Below are 27,277 nucleotides of genomic sequence, written 5' to 3' on the forward strand. Positions count from 1 at the left end.
TTTTCAATACTTTTTCATCTGTTGAATTTGATTGTCCTCATAAATTCTTTGTTTATCTAATATGCTGTATTGCATTGCATTACAGAATGTTGTATTCTCTTTTCTTCAGCTGACCTATGCTTGCATTCAGCTTTGAAATGTTAAGTAGTACCAAATGCTTAACTGGAGTCCTACTTATAAAACTTGGACATATTATAGAAAAACAAAAACATTAGAATTAAAATGGAGAATTCTGAAGATAAATAAATGCTTGACCTTAACCAAGGTGTGGGCTAAAATTGAGTCTGATCCCTGGCCTGCCATTGCAGTTTAGAGCACTGCAGCAGAACATCCTGTGGCCTCCATTCAGTGTGGCTTGGCAATGCCATTTTGAAGAGTACCTCAAGTTGAGACTACCCGTGGATCACATATGCCTTTGTAGGACTTTAACTGTCCACATCAAACTTGGAAGTCAGTTCACAAAATAAAACCTCAACTCCCAAGTGCTTTCAACCAACTTCTAGACTTTCTACACTGAAGTAATGGAAAGTGAGAAACGGCACAATTGCTAGTCCCTTTTCCCCCTGTATTTCTCTTAGGATGGATTGAGCTCTTGTCCACCCAGACTCTCCCTTGAGGACAGAAGTGAAGCCAGCAAAGAAACACCACTTTGAGCTTCCTATGATGTCTGCTAGCAAGAGCAACAAGGCTACTAAGGGACCTTGCTTACAAAAATCCCAACACCTTTTCTTAGCTGTGAACATACCACATTTCTTGCTCTACAGCAAGGTCTGAATACTGGAAATTTCCATTTACCTATCAATCTATCCTGCAGGTTTAATGTTACAGGTAGACAGGTATGAAAACCAGCTGATTGTAAATGAAGTTCTGAAACTGCCAGCACAACTGTAGGCTGATCATGATAGGCAGAACTATTTGACTGAAGCTGTTTTCTCTGTACTGGAAAAATTTGAGATGTGTAACCCTATAATTTATCTGAATGCTTACACAGTTTGTTTTATTGCCTTTTGGATAGTGACAATGATTCTAGAGGTCAAGTCTTCCCCTAAAGCTATTTCCTCCCTAGCCCTCAAACGGGCAGCAATGTAAATCTCCTGTTATTCAATCATTGCAGTTTATGCTGATTTATTTCCCTGTCTCCACTAGGATAAGTGTGACTCTGACCCCTTCTATTGACCAGCATGGCCTACAAGGTTTTCAGGATGCAGTTGAGACAATGTTCCCTCTTCTCTAAGCTAGTCACAATGAAGATGCACTAGAGTGGACATGACCTCTTAAACTGAGATACAGCTATACTTTGCTATATGCAAAGTATATTTGCATCATGGATCATACTTTTGTTTTGAAATTTGGTTGGTCCAAATATAACAAAATGCTTAACTGCATCCTGCCTAGGGGGCTTAAGACAGGTTCATGTCTTTCCTGTGCTGGGAGCCCAGAGCTGGATGCAGTAGCAAAGGTGGAACTGCAGCAGAGCAGGGTAGAGAGGCCCTGCTGGCCAAGCTCCTTTGGATGCAGCCCAAGATACAACTTGCTTTCTGGGCTGCAAGCTCACATTGTCACAGGTCATGTCCAGATTTTCACTCACCAGTACTGCCAAGTCCTTCTCCACAGGGCTGCTCTCATTTATTCCCCATTTTGTATGGATACTGGTGGTTGCCCTGACCTAGGTGCAGGACCTTGCACTTGACCTTGTTGAACTTTGTAGCATTTGCTCAGGCTCACTCCTCAAGCCTGGAAAGGTCCCTATGGATGGCATCTCTTCCCTCAAGCACCTAAGGGGCATCACTTGGTTTGGTGTCATCTGAGGGTGCATGCAAGCCTCCTATGTCCTTAATGAGGATGCCAAACAATATTGGACCCTCTTTCTCTCTTTTTGCTGTACTAGTCACTTCAAATTCAACACTTCAGCTTCACTGTCCTTGGAGTTGCCTCTTTTCTCCTTTCAGAAATGCCTATTTTCTTTTGCAGGGTGGATATGTACTACAGAAGGATCCTATTGTCTTTGCTACAAACCCTGCTCATTGCATTTTCCCTTTGGTTTCTGACCCATTTATTTCCCTTGTCTAATGTGAAGGTCTTCCCACTTCTGTAAAGCCTCATGTTTCTCTGTTGCTGTGAAAAGAGCAATACAGGAAGAGACATTAACATATTAGATGTTGTTTAAAATAAGATTTAAAGAGATATTGCTGACCTGCACTTTCTGTGTCTTCCAGAATAAGGTTCTTTTAACTGGATTTCATTTCCATTAATGCATTCCCTAGCCATAAATTGAAAATCATTATATAGTTTAAAGCATGTGCTTATCCTTTATTTCTCTTCATTCATCTGCATTTGTTTTCAGCTTTACTCAGTATTTTGCTTGCATGAGAGGTAGTACAGCTTCCTGCTGCCTAGTTTTGTTCTGGGTCTAAGGGAAGAAAGTTCCAAACCCTTCTGTGATATTGAAGCCAGTCCAGGACAGGCAGAACATGTCAACATAGACAAGATGTATCAAAGGATATAACCTGGGACAGGGATGAAGTCTGGCTGGGGTTGCTTGGGACCCTAATTAAAAGCCCAAGTTATTTATCTGAACCAATCGTTTTGTCATGAGCTGCAAGAGAAGTTCCTAAAGTAGTTTTGAACTTACTGTGTGAAATGCAATTATACCTTATGACAGCAGCAAAGGTGCCCTTGAGACCTTTCTTCTCTTTGCCCCTCTGCTTTGAAAAGTCATAACACTACATGTTGGCAGAGAAATCATGTCAAAATATTTCTGAGCTGTACTACAATAAAGTATTCTGCAGTAAGAGATCATTTTGACTTGACCTGTTTTCAACTGAAGAGCTTGGGTGTGCCATTCTATTTCGACTATTAATTACTCAAAAGACAGCTTAGCTACCAGTGAAGAGAGGAAAAAGGAAAGCAGATCATGAGTATTGAAATCTATGGGAATTTTAATGGAAAATTAAAACAAGATAATAAATCTTATGGTAAGTCCACAAACCTCTCGAAGGTTTGAACTAAGAAAACAAGGACTCTTTTCAGGACTTAACAGATGTGTCCCAATTTATGTAAAAAATTAGGTTTGGCACAATTGTCCCTGAATTGTATGCTGTCTTTCTGGATCTGTAGTTTTGTGTTCTCACACAGCTAAAATGTCTTACCTTTCCAAATGGGAAAACGAGCAACTTATAAAATACACTGTTAACTTATGCACATATTCCTCCGGCTTTAAAAATGAGCCATTAACTTTTGTTGGAAATACTAAGAACTGCAAAATACCCAATGAAACATGACTGAAAATAGAGCTGTTATAACAGCCAGTGGAGGAATGCTTATTTTAGGTTATTTATTATTTTAATAATAAATTTATTATTATAAAGGTTATTTATTTTTTTAATCACAATCGTGTATCTCCCTTTCCCAAAGCTCATATTCATTTCTTCCTGTTCAGTTAAGATCAAGAAGAACTGAAAAGGGTTTCTAGACAACTGCATATACAGAGAACAAATAGACTATTATTATGGATAGCAAGATTCTTTGTTATTCATCTGGCAGCTGGGAAGTTCCATGAAGGCCCTGGAAGAGGGGGCTGGCCTGAGCAACAAGCCACTCATTAGGTAAGAGGAGATGGCATAGCTTCCTGGGACTGTCAGAGCCACAGCAGAGGCACCTGGGAGGTGTCTGATGTGTAATGTTGGGCCCAGGTCCCACTCAGGACCACTCAAGTCTCATTCAGGAACACTAAGTACAGCATTATCAGTACTATTCAAATCTCTTCAGGAAAAAAAAAAAAAAGTTGTCTTTGTACTTGGATTAGTTTTATCATTCTTTCTCCTTAATTTCTCCCTTACCCATCATGCTCCATTACATGATTAATTTGGAAAGGTCACAGTAACTACTTTCAAATAAGTGTGAACATTCTTTAAAGCATCACTTCTCAAGATTCTTGGGAAAAATGACAGGGTCACCTTTTCTTTTTTTTTTTTTTAAGGTGCAATGATTTTAATACAAGAAGACAGAGACTAGAAATCAAATCACTAATCAGGGGCTTATATTCACATTTGATACACCCCTTTCCTCACAACCTTCCTCCTTATTTTGCTCAGAGGCACTTTCTGATACCAGAAATAGCACATTACTGGTCACATGGCTTGGGTGGACTTTTTTCTCCAATTGTAATATGCAATTAGATGTGCTAGCCTGAGTTTCAGTATTCCAGGGAGACTTAGGTGCACTACCCAAGCAACAAAAAATGTGAAAGAAATTAGTGAAAAGCTCATGACCTGCAGGGGAGCAAGGCTATTTTACTTCAGCAAAGACTGTGACTTGTAATCTGATTGATAGTTTTCAGACAATTGGTTCTCTAGATCTAAAAGTGATACAGGTTTAAACTTGACTTAAATTTAGCTGTCAGTAGCAATGCAGCAAATTTGTATTTTCTCTGAGTGCCATCTTCAAATGTTGTGAAATAGCAAGTGGAAATTCACTCAATCTCACTGTGATCTCACCCATAACCAGACCTTCCTGAACACTCATTATTAGCATTTTGACTTCTATGTCATTGTTCCATGTTGGGGCTCCTGTGTGAAACACACAACAGAAGGATTCTCCCAGCAATCACCTCCTCAGCAGCAAACCCATGGCTACAGGTGAACTCCAAATCTCCTGGGTGAATGCTTAATACTTGCTTACATGGCAATATGTGAAAGAGCAGGTTTCTGTCAGCACCACCATGGTGAAAGGAAGGTAGTTGGAGCTGGCATTAAAAATCCATTTGGGGTGGCTGCATGGCTGGAAGTTTGAACAGTGGGAACTTGACAGGGATGTACAAAGGGAATAAAAGACTGAGAGAGGTAGGAGAAGATAAAACAAAATCTGCCCAACTACATTGACTGTATCATTATAAAGGACTGAGGCACTGAAAGTGTAAGCACACTGACCTTGCCCAGCTGTGTGCTGCCTTTTTGGGACCTGACCTGTGGGGAAGCTGCCCCAGCCACACACAGCCTTATTGCCAAGAGCCAAGAGAGCCTTCCATAAAGAGAGAACAGGGAAAATGGAATCTCCTCTACTGTCTCCTCCAGCTTCACCCCAGCATCATTTGGTCTCAGGAAGTTTTGTGCTTCAGTTTTGTCAGTGAATCTTGCTGTCTGTCTGGCATGTTGTGAGCACAGTAACAGTCCCGCTTAAACAGTGCATCTGTCTCCTCTGGGAAGACAGCAGAGGAAGAAGGACAGCAGCACACCTCATTGCATGCCATCCCATCTGAGGGACTCCCTGCACCTGGAAAGAAATTCACTATTTTCCTCAGTGATTAACCACCTCAGGTCAGTGCAGTAGGCAATGCCAAAGACAAAACTCTTTCTCTAGATTTCCAGGACCATGAAAGTGACTAAGAGACTGCTTGAGAGTTAATTTAAAGATGTGCTCTGTAGGATGAGTTTTAAAGCTGACTCAGAGGCTGATGGTTCCACAATATTCTGCACAGATTTATGACAGCTGGAAGCTAACCCTACAGCTGAAAGCAACCAACACTGTTTTCCAATCTTCAGGGCATTTCCCAGAGCAAAAAGACTTATATATAGAGAGCTAAAAATTATGCCGTATGTTCTGTGTGTTTATAAGGTGCAGGAGTAAATACCCTGCTGTGGTACCTCACATCTGCAAACAAAGAACTGTGAAAAATGCAGGCCAGATAATTTCTGTGTTGGGAGGCACCAGCCTTCTGTGACAATTCTCAGCTAAGCATGAAGACCAGGAAAGCTGAGTTCCAGGAAGATTAACAACTTCTTTTCCTGAGGTGTTAAATTTACAAGAAAGTGTGACATCAGCTACAGAGGTGCCAAGAACACCAGTGATGAATTGAACGGGGGTGTTACTATTGTTCCTGTTCTGAAAGGAGGAGAACCAGACAAAGGGGTGGGTTCCACCTTTTTGAGTGAAGCACATTTCTCAGTGCCAGTTAAAAACAATCATTTTCACTGTTAATACACAGTGGCACAGCAGAGAAGAGCTACAGGTTAATGCTGCACATTAGCTATCAATTTGATTTGATTAGTAAAAAGTATCTATCCCAAATCTGCCCAAGCTCCTCCCCTTCAGGGTGGCTCATCGCATCTCCATGTGTAAAGACAATATCAAAATGTACCTGCTATCAATATTATATAACATCCTCCAGTGATCACAGCACAATCAGATTATCTCTCACTAAAGGACCTCAGTCAAAGTGTTCAGAGAATAAAGAAGCAAGACAGATGCTGCTGTTGAGAAATTTTCATAAGAATCATAAAAGAAAAGGGGGAACAGTTACTGCTTTTCTTCAGCATTAACACTTTTCAAATGGAACATTCTATTTGCTTCAATGTCAGCTCAAACTAGGCTTTGGGTATGAAGCCCTGGTCTTGGGGAAGGCAACAGAACTTTTTCCTTCTGATTTCAGGGAGGTTTCACAGTTTGCTTGAGATTTTTCTCTCAAATTAAAAGAGCAGATTCTTTTATTGTTTAAGAAATTTAGGTTGGATGAAGCAGGCCAAGAATCTGATCTCAGGCTGTGGCAAAACTTGAATATATTTGCCTGTTACATTTTACTGTTCCCTTGTCTCAGCTCCATAATAATATAATGCTGCTGTTGATAAATACTAAGGGTGGGCTCCAGCATACACTGAGCAAGAAAAGATAAAGGGTGTTTCTTTGCTTTGTAATGATGTAATGGACATAATGAAGAATGAAAACTGAGAATAGCCTCTAACACATAATCTAATAAAAAAAAGTTTTCATAAACTATGCATATTTTTCAGATTTGCTACTGCAAAACGCTTTTAAAACTTCCAGATCTGCCATTATCAAACTTCAGAGTCAGAATTGTCAACACAATGAAGGACCTGAACTGGATGCAGGCATTTTAGCATGCCTACTTATGAGACAAAATTCATTATCTATTTTGGCATGTAGCTGAACTGTGAATTTAACAGTAAGGATGTAGATGTCTACAAAAACAGGAACTGAAATTATGTTTGGTTTCAAGAGGATCTATCATGAAAATGGTATTTATAAATGGTCTCCTTTATTTTGTTTTCAAGGTTATGAAATCCCTTTGTCTCCTTGTCCATTTTCCCTCCCACTCCTCAACCTCACCAAATGTTTGAGTATTCTTCTTGTAAATACCTTTGGCAACAAACTCTGAAGGATACAAATTAATACCCCATGTGACCTCAGAAGAGCACAAGCAATTTCTGTAAGCAAACATTTTTCCTGTTATTTTGCTGTTGTTTGCAAACACCTCCACCTCAGGACTCCAGCACTATTGTTTGGACAAGTTTTCAAGGTCCTTAAAGATACATCTACGAGACTGGTAGTCACAATAGACAAGAATGTCTGATGGACTCTGAAGAAAATACAATTTAAAAATAATGTATGTCTTACCTGCTTATTCATAAGTATGTAGATAATGGGATTGCAAACAGTGCTGCTTTTTGCTAGGATGGAAGGTATGATGCTTGTAACTGGAGCCACAACACCTGGCTTGCCAAATGTAGCCAGTAATGCTATAACCCCATATGGAATCCAGCAGACCAGATAACAGATAACTGTAGTGATCACCATGAACAGGACGTGGTATTCTCTTTTGCGGGCAGCATTCTTGTGGATTTTTCCAACCTAGGGAAAGGTTTAAAAGAGAGAGAAAATTCAGCAAATGGAGCTGTTGGATTGACTGCATGAAGAACCTGGGACTATTGGTCTTGGGTCAGCAGTAACAATCAACACTGTAGTCCCAGCAGCAAAACAAATGCAAACCCAAAAGTGATTGAATGCAGTGAAAAGACTTCCATCATCTCCATTAGGCATTAGGGGAAGCTCTGCAGAGACCACACTGCATGCCAGCATAAACCAGTCTCAGAAGAGGTTGGACCAAATGTAGAAAGGTGAGAAGGCATGTAGTCCTTAACAGATATTAGGTCACCTGCAGTTGTTTTTAAGGTATGGAATTTTGTGTAAACGTACCATGTTTTCATTCAAATTATGCCAGTACACAGAATTTACCTGAGATGAACAAGCTTTATATAGCACATCTGAACCACCAGAAGTATTTCCTGTTAAGGGTGTGGAAAAAGCAGAGCAACACTAGGACTGTGCTTGGTATCTCTGTCCTTGCACCTTTTCTACACTAGATCAAGCCTCAGCTGGCCTGGCATAGCGTTAGCCATGGTCATACTTGGAGCAGGACACCAGAGAAGCCTTGCTGAATCACTTGAAGTTTCAAGGGATAAGATTCATTAATTCCAGACTATTTCTTCCTGGTACTAAACCATTTTGATAAAAGGGCTTCACTCCTGATAATGATCAGAAACAGGTTTCTGTGCTCTTAAAATGTGTGCTGAGTGCTGACTCACTGTGGTTCATGGGGTTCTTTTGGGAAATAGAGTAGAATGAGCTAAAGAGGAAAAGCAGGTGCAAATGAGCAGTGTCAAAGTGATGGTACAAGAGTCTATCTTGTTACTATGAATTTTCCAGTAGTTAGTGTGTAGGAAAATCTGCTGTGGAAGTATTTATAATCTGTGCTTCAAAATTTATTCTCTTTTAGCCTGTCCTGGATTGAAGCATCATGCCCTTTGGGATTCTAGAGCTCTAAGATAAAGCTTTAACACTAAAATAACAGTCAACTTTTATTTTTAAGCCTTGATGTGAATACATTTTTCTGTACACAACTACAGAATGCTCTTCCAGTGTTTGGGCAGTTGAGTGCATTGGTGGTAAAAGTGAGGAACAAGGTCATTCCCTAAAAATCCAAGCAAACTTTGCAAGGAGGTCAGTTTTGGAGATTCTCTCCTCACTGACTCTAGATGGAGACTCAGCACACTGGTCTCCTGAGGTTATAGCGATTCCTCAGCTTTACCCCAGTGTGTGTTTTCCAAACTCAAATGTGCCAGCAGGGCTTCAGGAACTATTCAAATGTTTAAAATATATTGATTGAGCCTTGTACTCAGCCAGATCTAATTTATGTCCACTTTAAGGTCTTTTTGCCTCTTGAGTGCAGCACTTGAGAGTAAATTGCACCCAGGAGAAGGAAGCCCATGTACAACTACAAGCATAAATGAGCAAAAAAGCAGCTCTGTGTAATGGAACACATCCAAACTTTACTTAATCAAATAATAAAAAAAGAATTTTAAATCAATAGGTTTAAATTGATGCAGGTAAATGAATAGAGCACAGTTAAAGGTGGAAGTTACCAACCATCCCAGACAAATGTCATTTGCTGTTGCCTGACACATACCTTGTGCATGCCAAGGAAATAGAGCTTTTTCTACCTCTTTGTAGTGTGAATCTCTTTGCATAATGTGTCTATGTATCAGATTGTGAATTAAACACATATATAGTGACTGTAGAAAGTACACATGAAGGCAAAGGAATATGGTTGCTGTTTCTTTTTAGTTCATTTTGACTCTAGGCTTCTAGAGTGCTTGGTTCTATCTGGAGTTTCAGTGGAAATGTTCCTGTAAATGAAACACACTAACTTTGTCTGCTTGAAACTAATAAGTATTTTTCCTGACTGCTTTTTAATGATTTTCTACAAAAAGGCAATAACAAAGTCTATCCTTTCTGAGAAGACTTGGGACTGTTTTTATAAGAGTGAAACCTGTTTATTTTATAATTACTTTAGCTTGAAAAAAGGATTAATAATAGATAATGGTCCAATCATGCATTGCTTATTTGAACTAAATTTTTCATGACTAATTGGAAATTTCTCTGACTGATGGATCCAGGATCCCATGTGAGCTGCAGCTATGCTACAAATTAAATATTAGACTAGGATGCAAAGCCCCAGCCAGCCATGGCATCCACAGCTGAAGATCTTCAATAAACACAGAAGGATCTGGATTTTTTGCTGTGTTTAGATATGTGTCTTGAAGAGTTTGCAAGAATTTACCATCAACACAGACAAAATGGAGGCCATAAATGAAGGAAGGAAAGATGTCTAAAGTGGCTATGGATGTGATTTTGTCATGTATCCTTCCACTTTCACATCTTTAAGTCATTTCCATAGGAAGGGAAGTTTTGAAATCATGTACCATATTTGTCCTCACAGTCTTGGTTTCATTGCCTTTGCAGTTTTGCAGCCTACCTTTAGAAGGTGTTATCTTTAAAAATTTTCCCTTTATAGGTACTGGAATGCCTCCAGCAAAATATAACTTAGATTCATGTAACCTACAGAAAGATTACACTTCTGCAGGTGAAAAAGCACTAGACATTTTAACAGTAAAATAATTCTATTGGTTATTTTAAAACTACTGGACAATTTAACACAATTGCTACACTGTATTTTCAGTAGTCATATGGAAATGCCTCCCTGGATATCCAGCTGGTAGAAGAGCATCAGAAAGTGAAGAGGAAAAATAGATTCAAATAATAGTCTAGAATAGTTGAGCTTGTAGATCTCTGTCTAAGTGTGAACATACACGGTACATATAACATACATTTAAAATAATTAGAAGATCTAAATCACATTTTAAAATGGCACAAGAAACACTGGCCCATTGGGATCAGATTGTACTTATATAGGACAGCTGGAAAAACCTTCTTTGCTGTAAAATCAGCTGTTTTCTCTGGGAGAAAGATCATCTCCCTCCAAATCTAGCAACATAAAGGTTGGGAAACCTTTATATTTAAAGAGAAGAAGGTTGGGGAATTGGTTGTTGATGGCTTTTTAATGAGGAAATTGTGTTTCTCCCCTGCTTTCATCCTGGGAAGTAGCAGATATGTTTTGTTTTTTCAGAACTCAGCTGGAGGCAGCGAGAGGCAAGCTTGTTTAATCTCAGGCACTGAGCGTAACCGTGGCACAATTAGCTCTGGTCTGGATTTGCCCTGCAGCCGTGCTGCGTCTCACATATACCCAACACTTTTTTCAAGTCAATCTGACACAAAAAATACCACAACTTAGATCACTAGGGCAGCATGCCGAGTACATACATTAGATGTGACAGGCCACTGAGTGTGGGAGAAGCCAGGGTGGTGTTCAGTGAGGAGGCTGGCATGGTAGAAGTGTCCTCAGAAGGAGACCAAGTGACACATAGATTGATTGACCTCAAAAGCTGCATCCACAGCTGACAGGATGTAGCAGATACATCACTCACCAAGTGATGGGCTGCACTGCTATTCCATGCTTTGGAAAAGATGGAACTGGGGAGCCCTGAGCAGACTTAGAAAATTTCAATAGCACTGGTGAAAGACTGGAGAGGTCGTAAACCAAAGACAAGGGGACCTTACAACATGAATATAAAGAGGGTTAGTAAAAAGAGATGCAAAAAGCTTTTGCTGTAACTGTGGAGATGGTTAGGTTGTATATTCAAAGAAAGGATTCAAGATATTTGCTGTGACAGGTACTCAGCAAGGAGAGAGAAAAGCCTTTAAACTGGATGCAGGCAAATGTGTGGGCCTGTCACAACAAGGACCCAGAGAAAAGGTATGACCTAGAGGAAGCTTGACTTCCTCTAAGGAGAACAAGTCTGTCCTTAAAGAGAAAAGAGAATGGGTCTGTCCTTGCAGAAAACAAATAAACCTTCCAAACACATCAACTCTGTTGTACAGTGGTATGAGAGATAATACTAGGAGTGCAGGTCATAGGAAATGGTTAGCAGGTTCTGGTTACCCAATTTAGGTACTGCAGGTGTCAGTCCAGACCTCATCACTGTCCAAGTCAACTGGTTCAGTCAACCTGCTCCCGGAGGGAGCAGCCAGATGACAGCCACGCTGGGTCCATGGGTTCTTGTCTGGCCAAACACTGGAGCTTTTCAGCCCAGACGAAAAAGGACAGCAGCTACCTGCCTCTGCTTTAGATATTTTTTAGCCATCCAACAGCTTCATATGGAGAAGAGCCCTGAGCAGCACCTTGCCCAGGGAAACAGCCTTCCCCTTCCTGTTCTCCAGAGCCAGAAGTCTGATCTACTGCAGCCCCTTGCTCAGCTCTCTCTGGATTTATCTGAGCATGACTTATGGGACTAAGGGAATACTGGTGGCACTTCATCAACTCAGAAGAAGGCAGTAAAGACCTGAAGGATATTTGTGCATTGTGGTTGTGAGGCAACTGCGAGGCCCACAGTGCCAGAGGCACATATGCAGTCAGTCCATTATATTCCCATCATCCATGGGCAAGTTGGGTTTTCTTTATATATGTAAGGCAAGGGAGCAGGGCCAAAGTTAGCTATTAAGAAGGGGAAGCTTTAATAATGAAGATTTAACCTGACAGTTTTGAATTCCCCTGTGTTTTCATTTTCATATTTACCCTAGTCTCTCCTCCTTACTTAATACAGCTATGTACTTTATCTCATAAAGCATTTCCTTCATATTTTAGCTCCATCCATTTTCAACTGTGAACATCCTTAAAGGTTACAAAGAATATATGGCATCCCATCCATCTAACCTCTGGATGGAAGAGTATGCACCATCCAAAGCCACTTCAAGCAAGGGACTTCATAACATCTTAGAAGTCAGAGGTCCTGTAACTAAGTAAGTTTTGTCCTTCAAGTCACTTTCTCAAGCTATTTATTAAGATGGGAAATAGTATCATTAAATATACCCTGTGCACCTAAATAGTGGATGCTGTAAACATCCTTTATGTAGATTGCTCTAAACAAGCAATATGGAAACAGAGCATAAGATGCTTTTTTATCACAGCTGATATTATTCCTGGATCTCTATTTGTGTATCTTATACATGTTACTCATATAACCATGTTTACTTCATTACTTCAGAACTGCACAGTGAAGAAAAGGCTATTTATGAGCAGCAGTGTTTGTTGCCACCAGCATCTTTCAGTATCAGCAGTAAGTACTTGTTTTGACATGATCAAGTATTTGACAGTACTACCAAAACCAGACACAAGTAAAATATTCATAATTAACTGAGGGAAGTCTGCCAATCTTTGAACATTTAGTCTACTACGGCTTCTTGAAATGAACAGAAGGCATCTAGACTTTTTATGCAAAAGCTGCAGTAGAGGAAAAAGCTGGAAAAAGATCATTCTTCTTCCATCATGAACCAGTCAAGTAAGACAGTCCTCTCTGTTGCATCTCTAAAAAAAGAAAATTAGATATGGCCTCCATTTATTGGTATGAATAAACCTCTACTAAACCTTGCAGTCAAACTAAGCAGTGACTGGAATGTCAGTTGTGATGATCTTTATCCTCTCCCATCTCTGTGGATTCTGTCCTCAGGCAAAACAAGGAAATTAGAAGGAAAAAACCAACCTCACCTCCAAAGCACATAAAGTTCTAAATAGCAGTAGGAAACATACTCTCCAAGTAATCTATTTCTCAGTATGAGGTACCCAAGAACCAGTACTGTACAGATTAATAATAAGGGGGATTAAGCACTTTGTTGTTTAAAATAGGCAATCCTGGAAAAAGAGGGCTCACTGCATTAAAAAATAAATGCCTCCTTTGTTACCAGTTAGGTGGTTAAGTTCAAAATGAGTGAACACTGAAGAGAAGTATTGTCCTGTGGAAATGGAGAGTGAGCAGAAACATCTGTTTCGGGTCATCTTAGAATTCAATGGGCCTTGACTCTACAAAGCGTTTACACTTATATATTCAGTGAGCAAACTGAGATTTAAGCATGCACATGAGCATTTTGCTCAGCTGGAGCCACATAATGAGTTAATAACAACAAATACAGAAGGCAGAAGCCATAAAACCACACAAGGGGCCATATAGCTAATTATTTTATGTCACTGCTAAGTGCAGGAATTTAAGTCCACAGGAAGAATATTTTATCAGCTGAAGACTGGTTTTATTGTAAATTTTTGTTATTGAAATGGGAATTAGCTGCCTGAATGCCTAAAGGTGAAGTGATGCTTTAAATACAAAATTCATGGCTTTGTACAGTGCCCTTAAAGCATAACTGCTATTGATGCTAAAATCAGCCAAGTTCTATTGTGGACTTAAGAAACACTATAATCCTCTTAGATGCAGAACTCTTTTTTTCACTGCTAAAGGGCTTTTAGCAGCAATTTGACTAACACAGTGAACACATTCCCATATATTAAACAAGGAGCTCCTGGTGTCGCTCCTGTCATTGACAATTCATTTTTTATCCTGACCTTCTTTATTCACTGTCTATTTTCTAGCATCAGTGTGCATGAGAAGATTAAAGGTGTATATGCCTGCTCTAATTTGGGTTGCATTAACAGTTTGTTCTAGAAAGAGAAATCCATTAGATACTCTTACAAGGATCATCAACGTCCAACTCCTGCCGTTGCGCAGAGCAGCTCCAATAATGGCACCATGGGACTGACAGCATTGTCCAAACACTAAGTTTTGGAAATTCAAGAAGTCCAAGTGCCAGGTGCTGCATATGATTTGGGGAAATCCCAAAAATTACTGCAGACTGGGAAAAGTCATTGAGACCACCCCTGCAGAAGAGGAATTCAGGGCTCCCATGGATGGAAAGCTGAATGTGAGGCAGCAGTGTGCACTCTCAGCCCAGAAGGCCCAAATGCATCAAAAGAGGACTGGACAGCAAGCTGAGGCAGGTGATTTTCCTCCTCTACTCTGCCCTCAAGAGAGCCCATCTGGAGTGCTGCATCCAGCCCTGGAGTCCTTAGCACAAGGAAGATGTGAACCTGTATTATAATATTACTACATGTGTTGCTGCTCTGCAACACAACTTGCTGTTATAAAGGTGGGATTGCCTTCAGAAAATCAAGGCAGTAATTTAGTTTATCATTCCTCCTCTGGAAAAGCTTGCCAACAAATTATATTTTTTAACCAATAATTTAATAACCAACTTCTGGTTTGGGTTAGGGTTTTTGTTGTTGATGTTTTAAAAACTTTTGTGATAGCTTTGAACAGCCCAGCTAACAATAAAGGAAAGGAAAAAAAAATAAAAATAAATTAAAGCTGACTTTGATGTATTTTGCATTGAAGAATTTCTGAAGCAGGAAGGAAAAATTCCAGACCTTAAATCCTTCTTGGTTTCTGTGTTCTTTCTCCCAGAGACAGCAAAATGTAGAATGTGTATATGCAACACCACTAATAAAGTTGAACTCTTCAACAACAGATGAACTGACAGGTGTAAAATTTCTTTCCAGGTTTCTTTCTAGGCTACTTTATGCTAAACAACAGTATGCTACCATCTGCACAGAAAATTGACTTCACACTTTCCTGCACCTAAAGGAAAAATGTTTTCAGTCAATGACAAAAAATAACATTTTGAAATATGTATATACATATATTTTTATTTATGTAAAAAATATATACACACCACACACTATATATCTTACAAATATATATACACACATTATATATACATACAGACACATACATATTTCCATAATTATGTGAAGATTTTTCACCAGTCAACCAAGTTTGGAGAAGAAAGTTAGGAAAAAGCAAGTTTTGATGCAAGCATTACTCACCGTCCTCCTCACCTCATGAATTAAATTAACCACAACCTTTTCTACTCTAAGTATCAATACTTTGTCTGAATCTGGGGTGTGAATTTAAAAAAAAAAAGTGTCAGGGTAATGTTTTCCCTGAAAATGGAGCTTGGCTATTCCCCTAGGTCCATTTTTGCAGGTATGTAAGCTCCCACTCACATTTAATGCTACTTTTCACCAGGCTGGCATATGTGGGTGAGAACTCGAGCTTTGCTTTCCTCTGGATTGTCAGCTGTACTCCTTACAGTGAAATCAGATGATAAAATCTCTTTGGCATCATCAGTCTTTCAGTACCTAAACACAATCTTTCTCCTGGGAACAGGGTGGACTTTCCCACATTTTACTGAGGGATCCCCTCCCATTTTCCTGAAAATTTCTACTGACATAAAGCAAGGAATCATTAAGGACATGTGGGTATGCCTTTGACATGCAGCTATTTATATTTAAATAAGCCTAATAGATGTGCTTGGATCTGCTTGTCAAATCCTATAGACCCTGCAAAGAATATAAAGTGTTTTGAAAGCTCTCATCCAATTGGAATCTTTAAAAATATAGGAATTATGCCAAAAATAGCCTGAAAATGTTCTCCTCCAGATGCTTTCCCTCAAATTCTTATACACTTGCCATGGCACAGGTGTATTCAGAAAAAACAAAACAAAACCAACCCTCAGAAGTCTATGTCTTCAATTCTTCTCTCTCCTCTAGCGAGTTGTACCTATGTACTGTTTTCATAAATATTTATCTATCTTTGCACACAGAAAAGGAAGATAAAATCCTTTTCTGTAGCTTGTGGGTTACAGACAGTCCTTTATAAATAATATAAAATCAGTGGCTACGGGAAATAACCAGAGCAGGAGGTACTTTGGCTGACTTTTACATCTACCTAGCACAAGTACAGTTAATAAAAACCAAACCAAAACCAACCCAACAACAAAATTATTTTTCTCATTAAAAATTTCATTCCTGCCCCCACAAAACAACTTTTTTAAAAGTTCTGTTGGAGTTGGGGTATTCATAGCATTAGACCAAAATATGACATTACAAGGTGAAGACAGCATAAAAGACTCTAAGAAGAAGACCAGGGAATAGGTAAGGAAAGAATAAATAATTAGATATGGAATAAGTTTTATTTGATTCAATCTTCTTGCAATCTTCAAAGCTCAGTTTGTTCCTTGACTATCAGATCTCTTATGCCAGTCAAGTCCAAGGTACTTTCTGACATTACCACAGTAAGTAACATCCATTTTTTAGCATATATGTGGCCTTTTCTAGTGATTTGTCCACAGAGGTTTTTCTAGTCTGATGCTACAGGCTCTGTCTTTCCTGATGCTGCCTTTCCCACTGGCACTTGCAGCCTTTTGGGAGAAGCATCCCAGCTTCAGTTTGGGAACATCTACTCTGTCTACCCCTCTAACACTACCTTGAGGATCACCTCAAAGCAGCATTCCTCTTTACATCAGGGTCTACCAGGAAAGGGAAGGTAGTGGGCTTGTTCAACCTCTCAGTCAGAATGAACACACTCTGTCAGAAATGCTCTCTAAAGAGGGGGGCATCATGTTCACTTTGGCAGACAGACATTGTTTCAGGTGGAAACTGTGCATGGGAGTGACTCCTCCAAGCCTGCAGCACTCGGAATCATCATGCCTTCAAAAACATGATATGGATCTACTTGCAGAGATCCATAAACTCAACTTTTAGGAACCTTTTAAAGGATGTTTAAGACATGCCATACCCAAAAGTGACAGAAGAAAAAAAGGTGTAAATAATGGGAAAGACTTTGAAGGTGTCAGATATAGCATAAGACAGCTTGTGGGAAGCAATATGACAAGTCCCAGAATGCCCAGTCTAAAAGAATTGACCAGAGTTTATCCATGCCCAGTGCTCTGAGACATGCAAGATCCAGCATTTCTATGTTCTGACCACAGCTTTGTGCTATGCAGTATGACCTGTGTAAGAACATGCTACATAATACAGAAAAGATGAGCAGTTGTGTTTTAGATACTATTCCTTGTTGGAATTTTGAACAAAACTAGCAAAAATAAAATGCTTTCTTTTATAATTCAAAATATTCTAATTTTCTAAACGCTGACAACTCAAATGGATGAGCTTGTTGAGAGACTTTTGATTTCTACCTCCTGTATCCTCTCTAATGGAAGACTGTGGATCTGTGGAAGCAGTGATGCTTGAAAACTTGTAAGTTCTAGATATATATGGCTGAGGGAGGGATATAAATGCCATTTTTTCTTTATTTCATCTTTCACCAAATTATGGCCTGAAGTGGAGCTATCTAGATTCTTCCCCACAGAGTCAGCATCATCATTAGAAAATAGAGCAAAGGAATATTAAGAAACAGATATATGTATGGGCCATTTTTAGTAAAATATCTCTGAATTATACTTTTACTAGCATACATGATCAACTCCAGATTACACCAATTTTTTTTCCTTTGTTTATCTTCTGAAGTTGGACATAATATTTGAAAAGAAAAGGAAGTACATGTTTTCTAATGCAACAGAAACACTGAAATATGCATCCCAAAGTATAATAAACATGCCATAAAATATTCTCTAAGTGAAAACAGACACTGAATGTGACAGAGTCAAAGAAGTTTTAGGTTATAGCTGTTGTTATATACTCACAAATCTGGGATTCTGAAAGTTTATATTACTTTGTCAGATGTACATTAAAATAAATAGCAGCTGGTGGAGACAAAGAACTGAATTTCTCTGCTTTCCTACCATTTCATTTTCATGTTGTCATAAACTACTTTAGTACCTACATTTCCTGTTACTGTGATGAAATAGTTCTACTATCTTTGCAAATAAATATTAGGAATTCCATGAATTTTAATGCACTTAAAATCTTACAGCCAGAGGGCTGTAAGGATTCTCAAGGCATTTGGTGTTGTCCATCATTCCCCCTTCCCCCATATGCACTAAATGCAGGACAAACACCCCTCAATCAGCCTGAGAGTTACTGTCTAATAGAAAGGTATTTCAAACCCCTGAACAACCTTCTCCATGATTTCAACACTTGTATCCTTACAAACCTTTTGGTAACATCTGATCTAGATACTCACTTCTAGAAAATGTGTCTTTGTGGCTTTCCAGTAAAATTTCCGTTTATGGAAATGTACCCTTTCCATAAGGGTACACAAGCACAATGAGTCACAACTGCTTCTCTCTAGTAGTGGTGTTTTTACATTTGAAAACTGTTCACATATCTGTTCTCAAAATGTGCATGTCTTGGTTTAACAAAACTAAGTAGACAGAAGAGAGCACAACTAAGGTCAGGTGTTCCACCTTCTGCTCACCTGTCCCACAATAAGATCTATTCTGTTTGCAAAGGTATGGTGTTCCCATACCTTTGTGTGGGACTCACTATTCAAATTAGATCCTTTGGACTGTACTGATTCCCAGCCTGAATTTATTCATCTTGTATGATTTCTCGTTGTGCAAAACCCTGTACTTGCATTGACCAGTCCTGATGTTCACCGAGTTTTAATTATAGATCCATACCGTTATGAAAGGGCTGAAAGCACCTGACAGATCTCTATGAAATGGACACCTTAAAGGGAGTCCTCTAGGACAGTATTTTCCTAGTTGATATGGACATGTCATGTGCAAGGAACTTGAGTTGTATCATGACTAGTTTCCCTTTTATCCTCTAGACCAGGTTATCTGTCAAAATGTGAGTACAGTTGATTCTGGCCAACTTTTGAGCAGCTCATGTTGGCAGTTTTGATTCAGAATATTCAACTACAAAGACTTCAAAGACTAGAGTAGTGAGAGAAAGAAAAAACTTTAAAAACCACCTTCTACCTCCTGTTTGATGTTGCCAAACTATGACTTAATGTCCATAGAAAGGAGGTAATTGGAATTGTCCAGGTAGTGGATTATTGGGAAACAAAACTCCGTGGCTAATGTTTCTGCAGTAAATAGACAGACTGATGGATAGAAAAGAAGGTTTTTCTCTTATGAATCCTACTAAGGATCAGTGGGCCACTACTAAGCCTATTAATGCTGAGTAAATATTAAAATTGCCCACAGCACAGGACATTTATGTGAGAAGTGGGGATCTACTGTGTATTTCTTGCTGACTTTGCAACAGGCTACCGATGGTCTTCACTGAAATGAAGTTCACCAAGCTTGCTTAAAGGCAGGTCAGTGATTTTTATAGAGTCACCATCATCACTTAGGGAAGAAGTGGCAGTTTTATAGCACTAATAGCCCAGCTGCCATCCTACTGGAATTTTTAGGAGAAAGCCAGGCATTTGTAAAAGTGATGAGCTGTGTTAACTTCACCAGACTTAGATAAATCCTTGTCATTTCTCTGCAAAAAGAGCACAGTACAGATAGTGCTGACACACAATTGTAAAGTATACTGATGCTGAATTATGCTGTTGATAGGGAAGAGAAACAGATTACACATTAAAAATAAAATGTGCAACTTTGCAAAGCTTAGTTAGTTGCCAAGCTCCATTTAATTTTTTATATGTGAACTGTAATCATGCATAAAGTAAAACACATCTTCCTGATAGGCATACTTACTTTGGAAAAAAACAGTGAAAAACACCAATAGCCCATCAGGTTATATTTGCTTTGATGCCACTAATTCTTTTGAACCCTGACAGCTCTGAGCCTGTAAAAAGAGTATTATTATAGCAAAGAAACAATTTCAGTAAGAAAAAGACCAAAATAACCTCTTAGAAGATGACTGGGTACAAGATACCTGGGTTTGGAACTTTACTTCTAAGTAATATTGTCTTTCCCTGAAATTTGTTTCTTATTTGTTGAAGCAGAAGAGTATAGCAAACACAACTATATTGTTGTTACTCTGGTGCTGTACAAAAGGTAGCACTTTTGTAAATTATTTCTTCAGGTAGCACAGATTTCTGGGTTATAGGGGAACATGATGAAAAACACAGAACTGATGACAACTGAAAATAATCAATACAGATTCCAAATTCTTCATCCAAGCAGAAAATCACTCTCACACTGTAATGGTTCATTTGAGCTACTTCCCATGTATTCTCACATACTCCAAGGAGACAGACAAAGGTGCAGTAGAAGAATGTTATGAATTAAAACTACATGATTGCTATTCTTTAGTATATTTTGATTTTTTTTTTTTTTTTGTGGTGATTAGAATCCTGAAAGAGTAAAGTGGCAGCTGAACAGATGGCAAACTGGTTTTCTGCCAGGGACATCACTGACTGTGTCCAAGAAGGCATCAGTTCATACAGCTGCAGGTTCTTTTCAGGAGCTATCTAAGAGTAAGGTAATGTAGGGGTTCCACTAGAATGGTTCAGCCAGCAAACATGATCAGGGAGCTATACCTTAATGTGTGCTTTAATTTAGATGAAAACAACTGTTATCAGCAAGCTTCTTGTTGACTGAGATTAACAGGAATGAGAAGGAGAGAAAATGACAGGAGAGGTTGGAAGAGGAGGGAGAAATGCTGGGGGAAGGGAAAGGAGGAGCAAAGGAAAGGAAAAGGGTAAGGGAAGGGGAAAGAAGGAATAGGTGTGATACAGTCAGCTCTTGCTCACTTATGGAATGGTACTTGAAAATTCAGAGCTCATGTTCTGCTTCGGATAAACTATCTATATACATAGGAAGCCCTCCAGCTTGGATCATATTATATTAATCATATATAAATCTTGGAATCTGGGATTTCACCTTGAGTGTCTGAAATGTAGTACCATACTTGAAAGATGGTAATATTTGAATGTTGGTTTCTGAGTCTATTTCTCTCACTTTTAATCTCTCCTTGAACACTACTGCTGTAGCTCTGATAGCACTTGTTACCCTTTTTGCAGCTTTTCTCTTTTTCTTATATTCTTTTCGAATGGATTACCACTACTCCTTGCAATATTCAGTATTACACAATGGTATAACAACAGCAGGGATGTTTCCTTCAATCCCTTTCCCAGCAATTTCTAACATCTTATTTATCTTAATTTTCCTGAATAGCAACCTGCATTTTTCATTACTCAATTACTCAAATTACTCAAACTAACTCTGCCATGTCTTTGAAGGGTGATAACCAAGAACTCTTTATCATACATATGTGTGTATATATGATGTATGATAGAGTTACTTTGCACAAATAACTGCACCTCAGGAGCTGTTATCACCTGGTGCTGCCCACCTCACCCTTGATCTGTGACACTGCTGACAAAGCTTCACTCTCTCAGTCTGCAAATTACTACTTCCAATGTATAATATTTCCTTTATTTTCCAAGGAAGAGACTAGCACTGGAACAATATTTTTCTACAATCTAATTTTGTTCTGGGTATCCCTTTTTTTTTTTTTGACAATTACAGCCAGGAAAAATCAACACAGATATTTTTAACAATTCTCTAGAATTCTTTCTAATTCTAATTTCAATAGGGTCAATACATCTGGAACAGTTAGTGTCCAGATATAAACTATTCTAGAAATGGTTCACTAACAAGTCCAACCCTCTTCAACTCAGTATTTATTCAATACAGCTATTGCAAGTTCAGATCACTTGTAAGCAACGTGTTCATTTCTGAGTTTTGGGACAGAGGAATTCTTCGTAGTGCAATGAGTAAGTAAGGATAGACATAGTTAGAGCCAGTATAAAACCTATCCAGTGTGAATTTAATGACCTCAGAGATGGTGTAGTCATATAAAATTCCACCATTCTTCTGGAAAAGCTGAAACTAATCGAGCAATACCTGTACTCCCTAAGGAAAGGTCAAAGTAAAAAGAATGAGTTAACAAGACGATTCAGCAGGGCTGGAATTGTATTTCTTTTAACTTGACATTTAGACTGAATTAACATCCTGAACTTTCTTGGCAAGCAATGGAGACCAAAGCAAATCCATTTAATTATATATTGAAAAAATCTGAAATGTTCTAGGCTGACATGACTAAACACCTAGTGAGCCTTGACCATCCTGGAGCACAGAAGCGTGAGCAGGGCAGAAGAGCATTTACACTGCTGAATAGTGAAAGAAAACATATAAAAAGAAAATTCTCCTGGGAGTAGAATGCAATTAACAAAAGGCCAAGGCCAGACTACCAACCACAGTTACAAATTTTCTTCAGAAAGATTAAAGATTGATGCAGAAAGGCCAGGTTGGAGCAATGTGAAAGTCAGTTCTTTCAACTTGACATTTAAACTGAACTAATATCCTGAAGTTGCTCAGGAAGTGAGAGAGAGAAAAGTATCAGGTAAGACCTTTAAGGACTTTTACTGAGCTCTTGCAAGCCATAACAATAGAGAAAGTAGAAAGCAATATTCAAGGTGAATTTGTTTAATCAATTTTCCCGGAGACAGGTGTTTTTAAACGCCCATCTCCATGTTGAGGGCAGCAGCAGAACAGACTGCTACTGGTATTTAACCAGGGATAGGTGCAACAGGGAACTAGTGGCAATATTCATTCTGTTTTCTGTGCAAGGCAGTAGCTTGTATGCAGCGTTTTACAGACATACAACCCCATTTTTAAGTATGTTTAATGGGACTGCCAATGGGAATAAAAAACTGTGTATCCTTCAGTGTGCTCCATGTAGGGAAAGTTCCATTCTTTATGGGAGTGTTTGCTCAATTTTTGTTTGTTTGGCTGTTTTTAATTTAGTCTCAGAATATTTATGAATTTCTTCCTTTTTAATTTCTGTGCAGGCCGGTTTTATTCAAGCTTTGTTTATATTTAATCTTTAATAATACAGACATAAGTAGCAAGATGTCAGGTAAATGGAAATCTATCTTGCCATGTTTGGGGCAGTTTCAAGTGAAGTGTTATATTACCGTATAAAATTAATATCACAACCTTCTGAAACTGTAATGTTGTGCCTCTTCTGCCACGTAAGTGACCAGAAACAAAACAAATATTGATGAGATCTCCTTAGAAAACATGCTTTTTATTAGAAGCTGTTTAGTTGACAGGTCTCCCACTTAAATTCAGATTACCACTCTCAAGTACAAGAGAAGTTCTGGAATATACCCTAAGGCAACCTTATCACATACTCATCTGTGATTAATTTAGCTGCTTAACAGATGTCTGTTTGTACTACTAAGAGTCAAATAATCTTGCATTTATTGTAAGCCCAGGTGACTCCACCTCCAGCCAGAGACCATTGTTTGCTGTTTTAAGATGCATATGGTGTAGACATTTTAAAAGAAGAACAATGGAAAAAAAAAAATGCTTAATGAAGAGGGAAGTGAAGTCTCAGGACCCTAAACACTATAAATTAAGAGTGAATGTTCACTCTTTTTAGTTTTATACCTTAAAATAACCAAGGAAGAATGAATTAAGACCACAAAAGGGACAGTGGTTATCTTAAAATAGAGACGTTGGAGAGTCAACAGATTAAAAACAACTTGGTAAGTAGAGTAAAACACCTTATGCATATTTCTCTGAAGGAAACATTGGCCAATTAAGACCTTATCTTTTTCTTTCCTATCCTTTCTCTTTACACTGGAATATTGATTTACTGCATAAGGAATCCTGAGCTTTTTAATATAAAGATCTTTATAATCAAGCAGCTGAAGAGTTCATCTAACAACTGCATTACTAATGAGGTAGAATTCAAATGAAACATCTGCCTAATAAGAAGAAATGTAAAACTGATGGGAATAATGTAAACATGATGGGAATAATTTCTCCTGGGAAGGTTCAGACAAACGCTCCTTCAGTAAAGGAAGGCCCTTGTAATGTGTCAGAGAAAAAAACTGCAAGGTGCCTGAACTGTATCTCTTTTCTTTCAGCAGGAGCAGAAGTTTTGAAAAGCTACATGTTAGTACTTAATTTTAAAAATCCTCAGAAGCATCTACTCTACATAGTTCACAAAGATAAATCACAGAACCAATGAACAGTAATAGCTGTTACAAATGCCCCTGGCCAAACCTTGGAGCTGTAACACGGGACTAATGGTGAGATGAAATAAGGATAAAAAACTCAAAGCAAACATCCTTGTTAACTAGCTTTGCTCCACTAGAAAAAAGAAAAAGTACATTTTGACTTGCAGGAGATCTTATAGCACCTTCCAGTAACTAAAGGTGACCTACCTACAAGAAATCTAGAAAGGGACATTTTATGTGGGCATGTACTGATAGATCAAGGGGAATAACTCTAAACTGAAGGAGGGCAGGTTTAGATTGGATATTAGGAAAAAATTCTTTACTGTGATAAGTAGTGAGACACTGGAACAGGTTGCCCAGAGAAGCTGTGTCCTGGAACTATTCAAGGACACATTGGATGGGGCATTGAGCAGCCTTGTCTAGTGGAAGATATCCCTGCCCAGGATGGCAAGGGTGTTGGAACTAGGTGATGTTTAGTGTCTCTTCCAGCCCAAGCTTTTCCATGGTTCTACCACTGTGACTGAAGGCTTTGCTATATCCATTATGGTTTACAGGCTGCCAACCAAGGCCTGTCGCTACAGGACACGGAATGATTCATACAGACACAGTTCAATGCCTGATAGGGGAAAAAGAGCTTTATTTTTTTGACTCCAGTATTTATAGATTCTTGACAATGACCAGGGATTGGATAGTTAGGCTACCACCTTCCCAATCACACTGGTCATGCAAAACGTCCATCAAAAGATGTTTCTTAGAAGGAATGTATAAACATCTATGTTTATAGTTACTTTCTTGGGAAAGTAGCTAGAAACTATGAAAACAAGATCAGAAAGCTTAGTTTTCAGAGTGACAAAGGCTCTCTGCTTTGACTTCCCTCTTGGACAGCACTGGCTGGGACTGGCCTCTGACACAATGGCACAGTCAATGTGTTACCAAGTGCATGGTGATTGCCAGAGAAGCCCTTTGGGCATTGCACATTTCTTCTTTTCATTGCACAGCAGCATCCCTTTGCAGGCAGACCTTCAGAAGTGTTCCTCTAGAGGACAATGCCACATTGCTCTACATACAGGACAATTAGTTTTCCTCCAAGTCTTCAGTCAGGGAGCTTGTCTGAGCTCACAAGTTAATCTCTGGAGTTAAACTACAGAAGGGTAAGTAAATGTAGCTAAGTTCTTGCATGCTGAAATATAAGTAAAAGACTCACAAAACCACAGCCTATTTTTTACGGACATAATGCATCCAGAGATTAATAGATCAGGTCTTAAATTTCTATTAGCTTGTTATTAAAGATTATGACAGACTTATTTTCTCCCTAGCTTATCTAAACTATGAAAAGTGGAAAACCCAATGAATTCCTATATTCTGACTGGCCATTAATTTGATTTACAATGAATTTATACAGTGCCTGATTTACACTAAAGTTTTATCGCTTCTTCTCTGCAAAACACAGACAATTAACTAATGATTTATATTTCTGCAAGCACAGGGGAAAGAAGATCATAATCTTTTCTCGTTTCTGTTTCCCTTACAGCAATATCAGACCTCAAAGACAACTCTGATGACATGCTTTAACATTTGGTCGACACTTTTTAATCGGAAATACCGAGAACAGCCCTGAGTGAGTACACCTGTCACTCGTGAGCTCAACCTGTCTGTGCAAGCACAGCTGCTGATGTCCTTAAAGACTTTGAAATGTATTTTATGTAGGATTGATCACCGTACCTTTACTCTGCCAAAAGCTGAGATAGTGAGCTTATAAGCCTTGCAGCTATACACGAAGAAAAAAAAAAGTCATCTTTCTCCTTTATTTCTCAGGATTTGACATTTTTCTCCACTGTTACAGAAAACACTGAACTTGATTTCCTTGAGACAGAATCTTTTAATAAAAACTGGTATAAATGTAGTGAAAATATTTCAAAACTGGAATATTTTTGCAGCTGAAAACAGAAAACCCCCAAAATCAATACTATATTTACAGTGTTTTTATGAGAGCTACCTAATAATCACTTCAACTCCTGGGAAAACCCTAATAGTTATGAAAGAGTACAAGACTAAGTAACCTCTTTAAAAATTAAGCATGCTAGTAAATCTTCCTCCTAGCTAATGAAAGCAACTTTTTATTTAAACAGGTTCCCATTAAAATAAAAAAAAAAATAAAAATCAGCTAACAGGAAGAATCAGCACTTGCTTCACTGAAATGTTCTTGAACAAAAATGCAAGGATTGGACTGTCTGAAACATGAAATACTGACATCTGAAAATTGCTGTTTATAAAAGTATATAAAGTATATAAAGTATGTAAAGTATATAAGTATTAAAGTCAGTAGTGTCAGAATGCTACAGATTTTGCTTGAAAAGTTATGCTATGTTTGTACTTTACATTATGACCTGGCATCAAATAACAATGCATAATGGCATAATAATTTAACTAGTATAATTTTTTTTTTTTGAATAATTGAAAACAGGTACCATTAAAAAATAATAATAATTGATACACCATATCCTCCTTTCAAGGTCAAGCTAATTTCCTGGTTTTATTATAATTTTCTTCTTTTAATGCTACTCATCATATGTACCAGCAGCCGAATAAAAGTTGCTGCTTTTGAGAATAATCTCCTTGATGTTTCTTTCTCTACTGAGTAGAGGGAACATAGAAAAAAAGAATAGGCTAGATAGATTCTTAAAATGCCTTGAATTTTCACAGGTAATTTCTCAAAACCATGTTCTTTCCTTCAGTACAATAGGAATAGTAGTATCAGCTTTGAAAAACCTTGGAAAATCAGTGTATATTCACAGCATCTTCAAACCATCAAAGGAAAAAAAATGTATGGGAATCACTGAAGGAAGGAAGGAAGGAGGAGATCTATCTATGTAAAAAATGGTGTGAGGTAAAGGAGAAAAGAAGCAATGGGACTCCATGGGCTGTGAAGATGAGAGTGGTTACAGAAATTATCAGGAACTTTTTAAACAGAAAGAGTTGATATGCAAGGATTTCTTACGTATGAAATTCCATCTGCAGATTGCAAT

At 38.4% G+C, this 27,277-nt stretch overlaps 1 protein-coding gene across 1 annotated transcript in view; it reads right to left on the bottom strand.

Moving 5' to 3' along the window:
* LOC111922686 (pinopsin-like) overlaps positions 1-27,277 on the bottom strand; it is a 74,155-nt gene that overhangs the window by 16,398 nt on the left and 30,480 nt on the right. The window contains exon 3 of the mRNA XM_023918214.2: positions 7,411-7,644. Within this exon, the coding sequence (XP_023773982.1) occupies positions 7,411-7,644 (234 nt within the window). The remainder of the gene's footprint in view (positions 1-7,410; positions 7,645-27,277) is intronic.

Source organism: Cyanistes caeruleus, chromosome 3 (assembly GCF_971803275.1).
Source record: "Cyanistes caeruleus chromosome 3, bCyaCae1.hap1.1, whole genome shotgun sequence".
NCBI lineage: Eukaryota > Metazoa > Chordata > Aves > Passeriformes > Paridae > Cyanistes > Cyanistes caeruleus.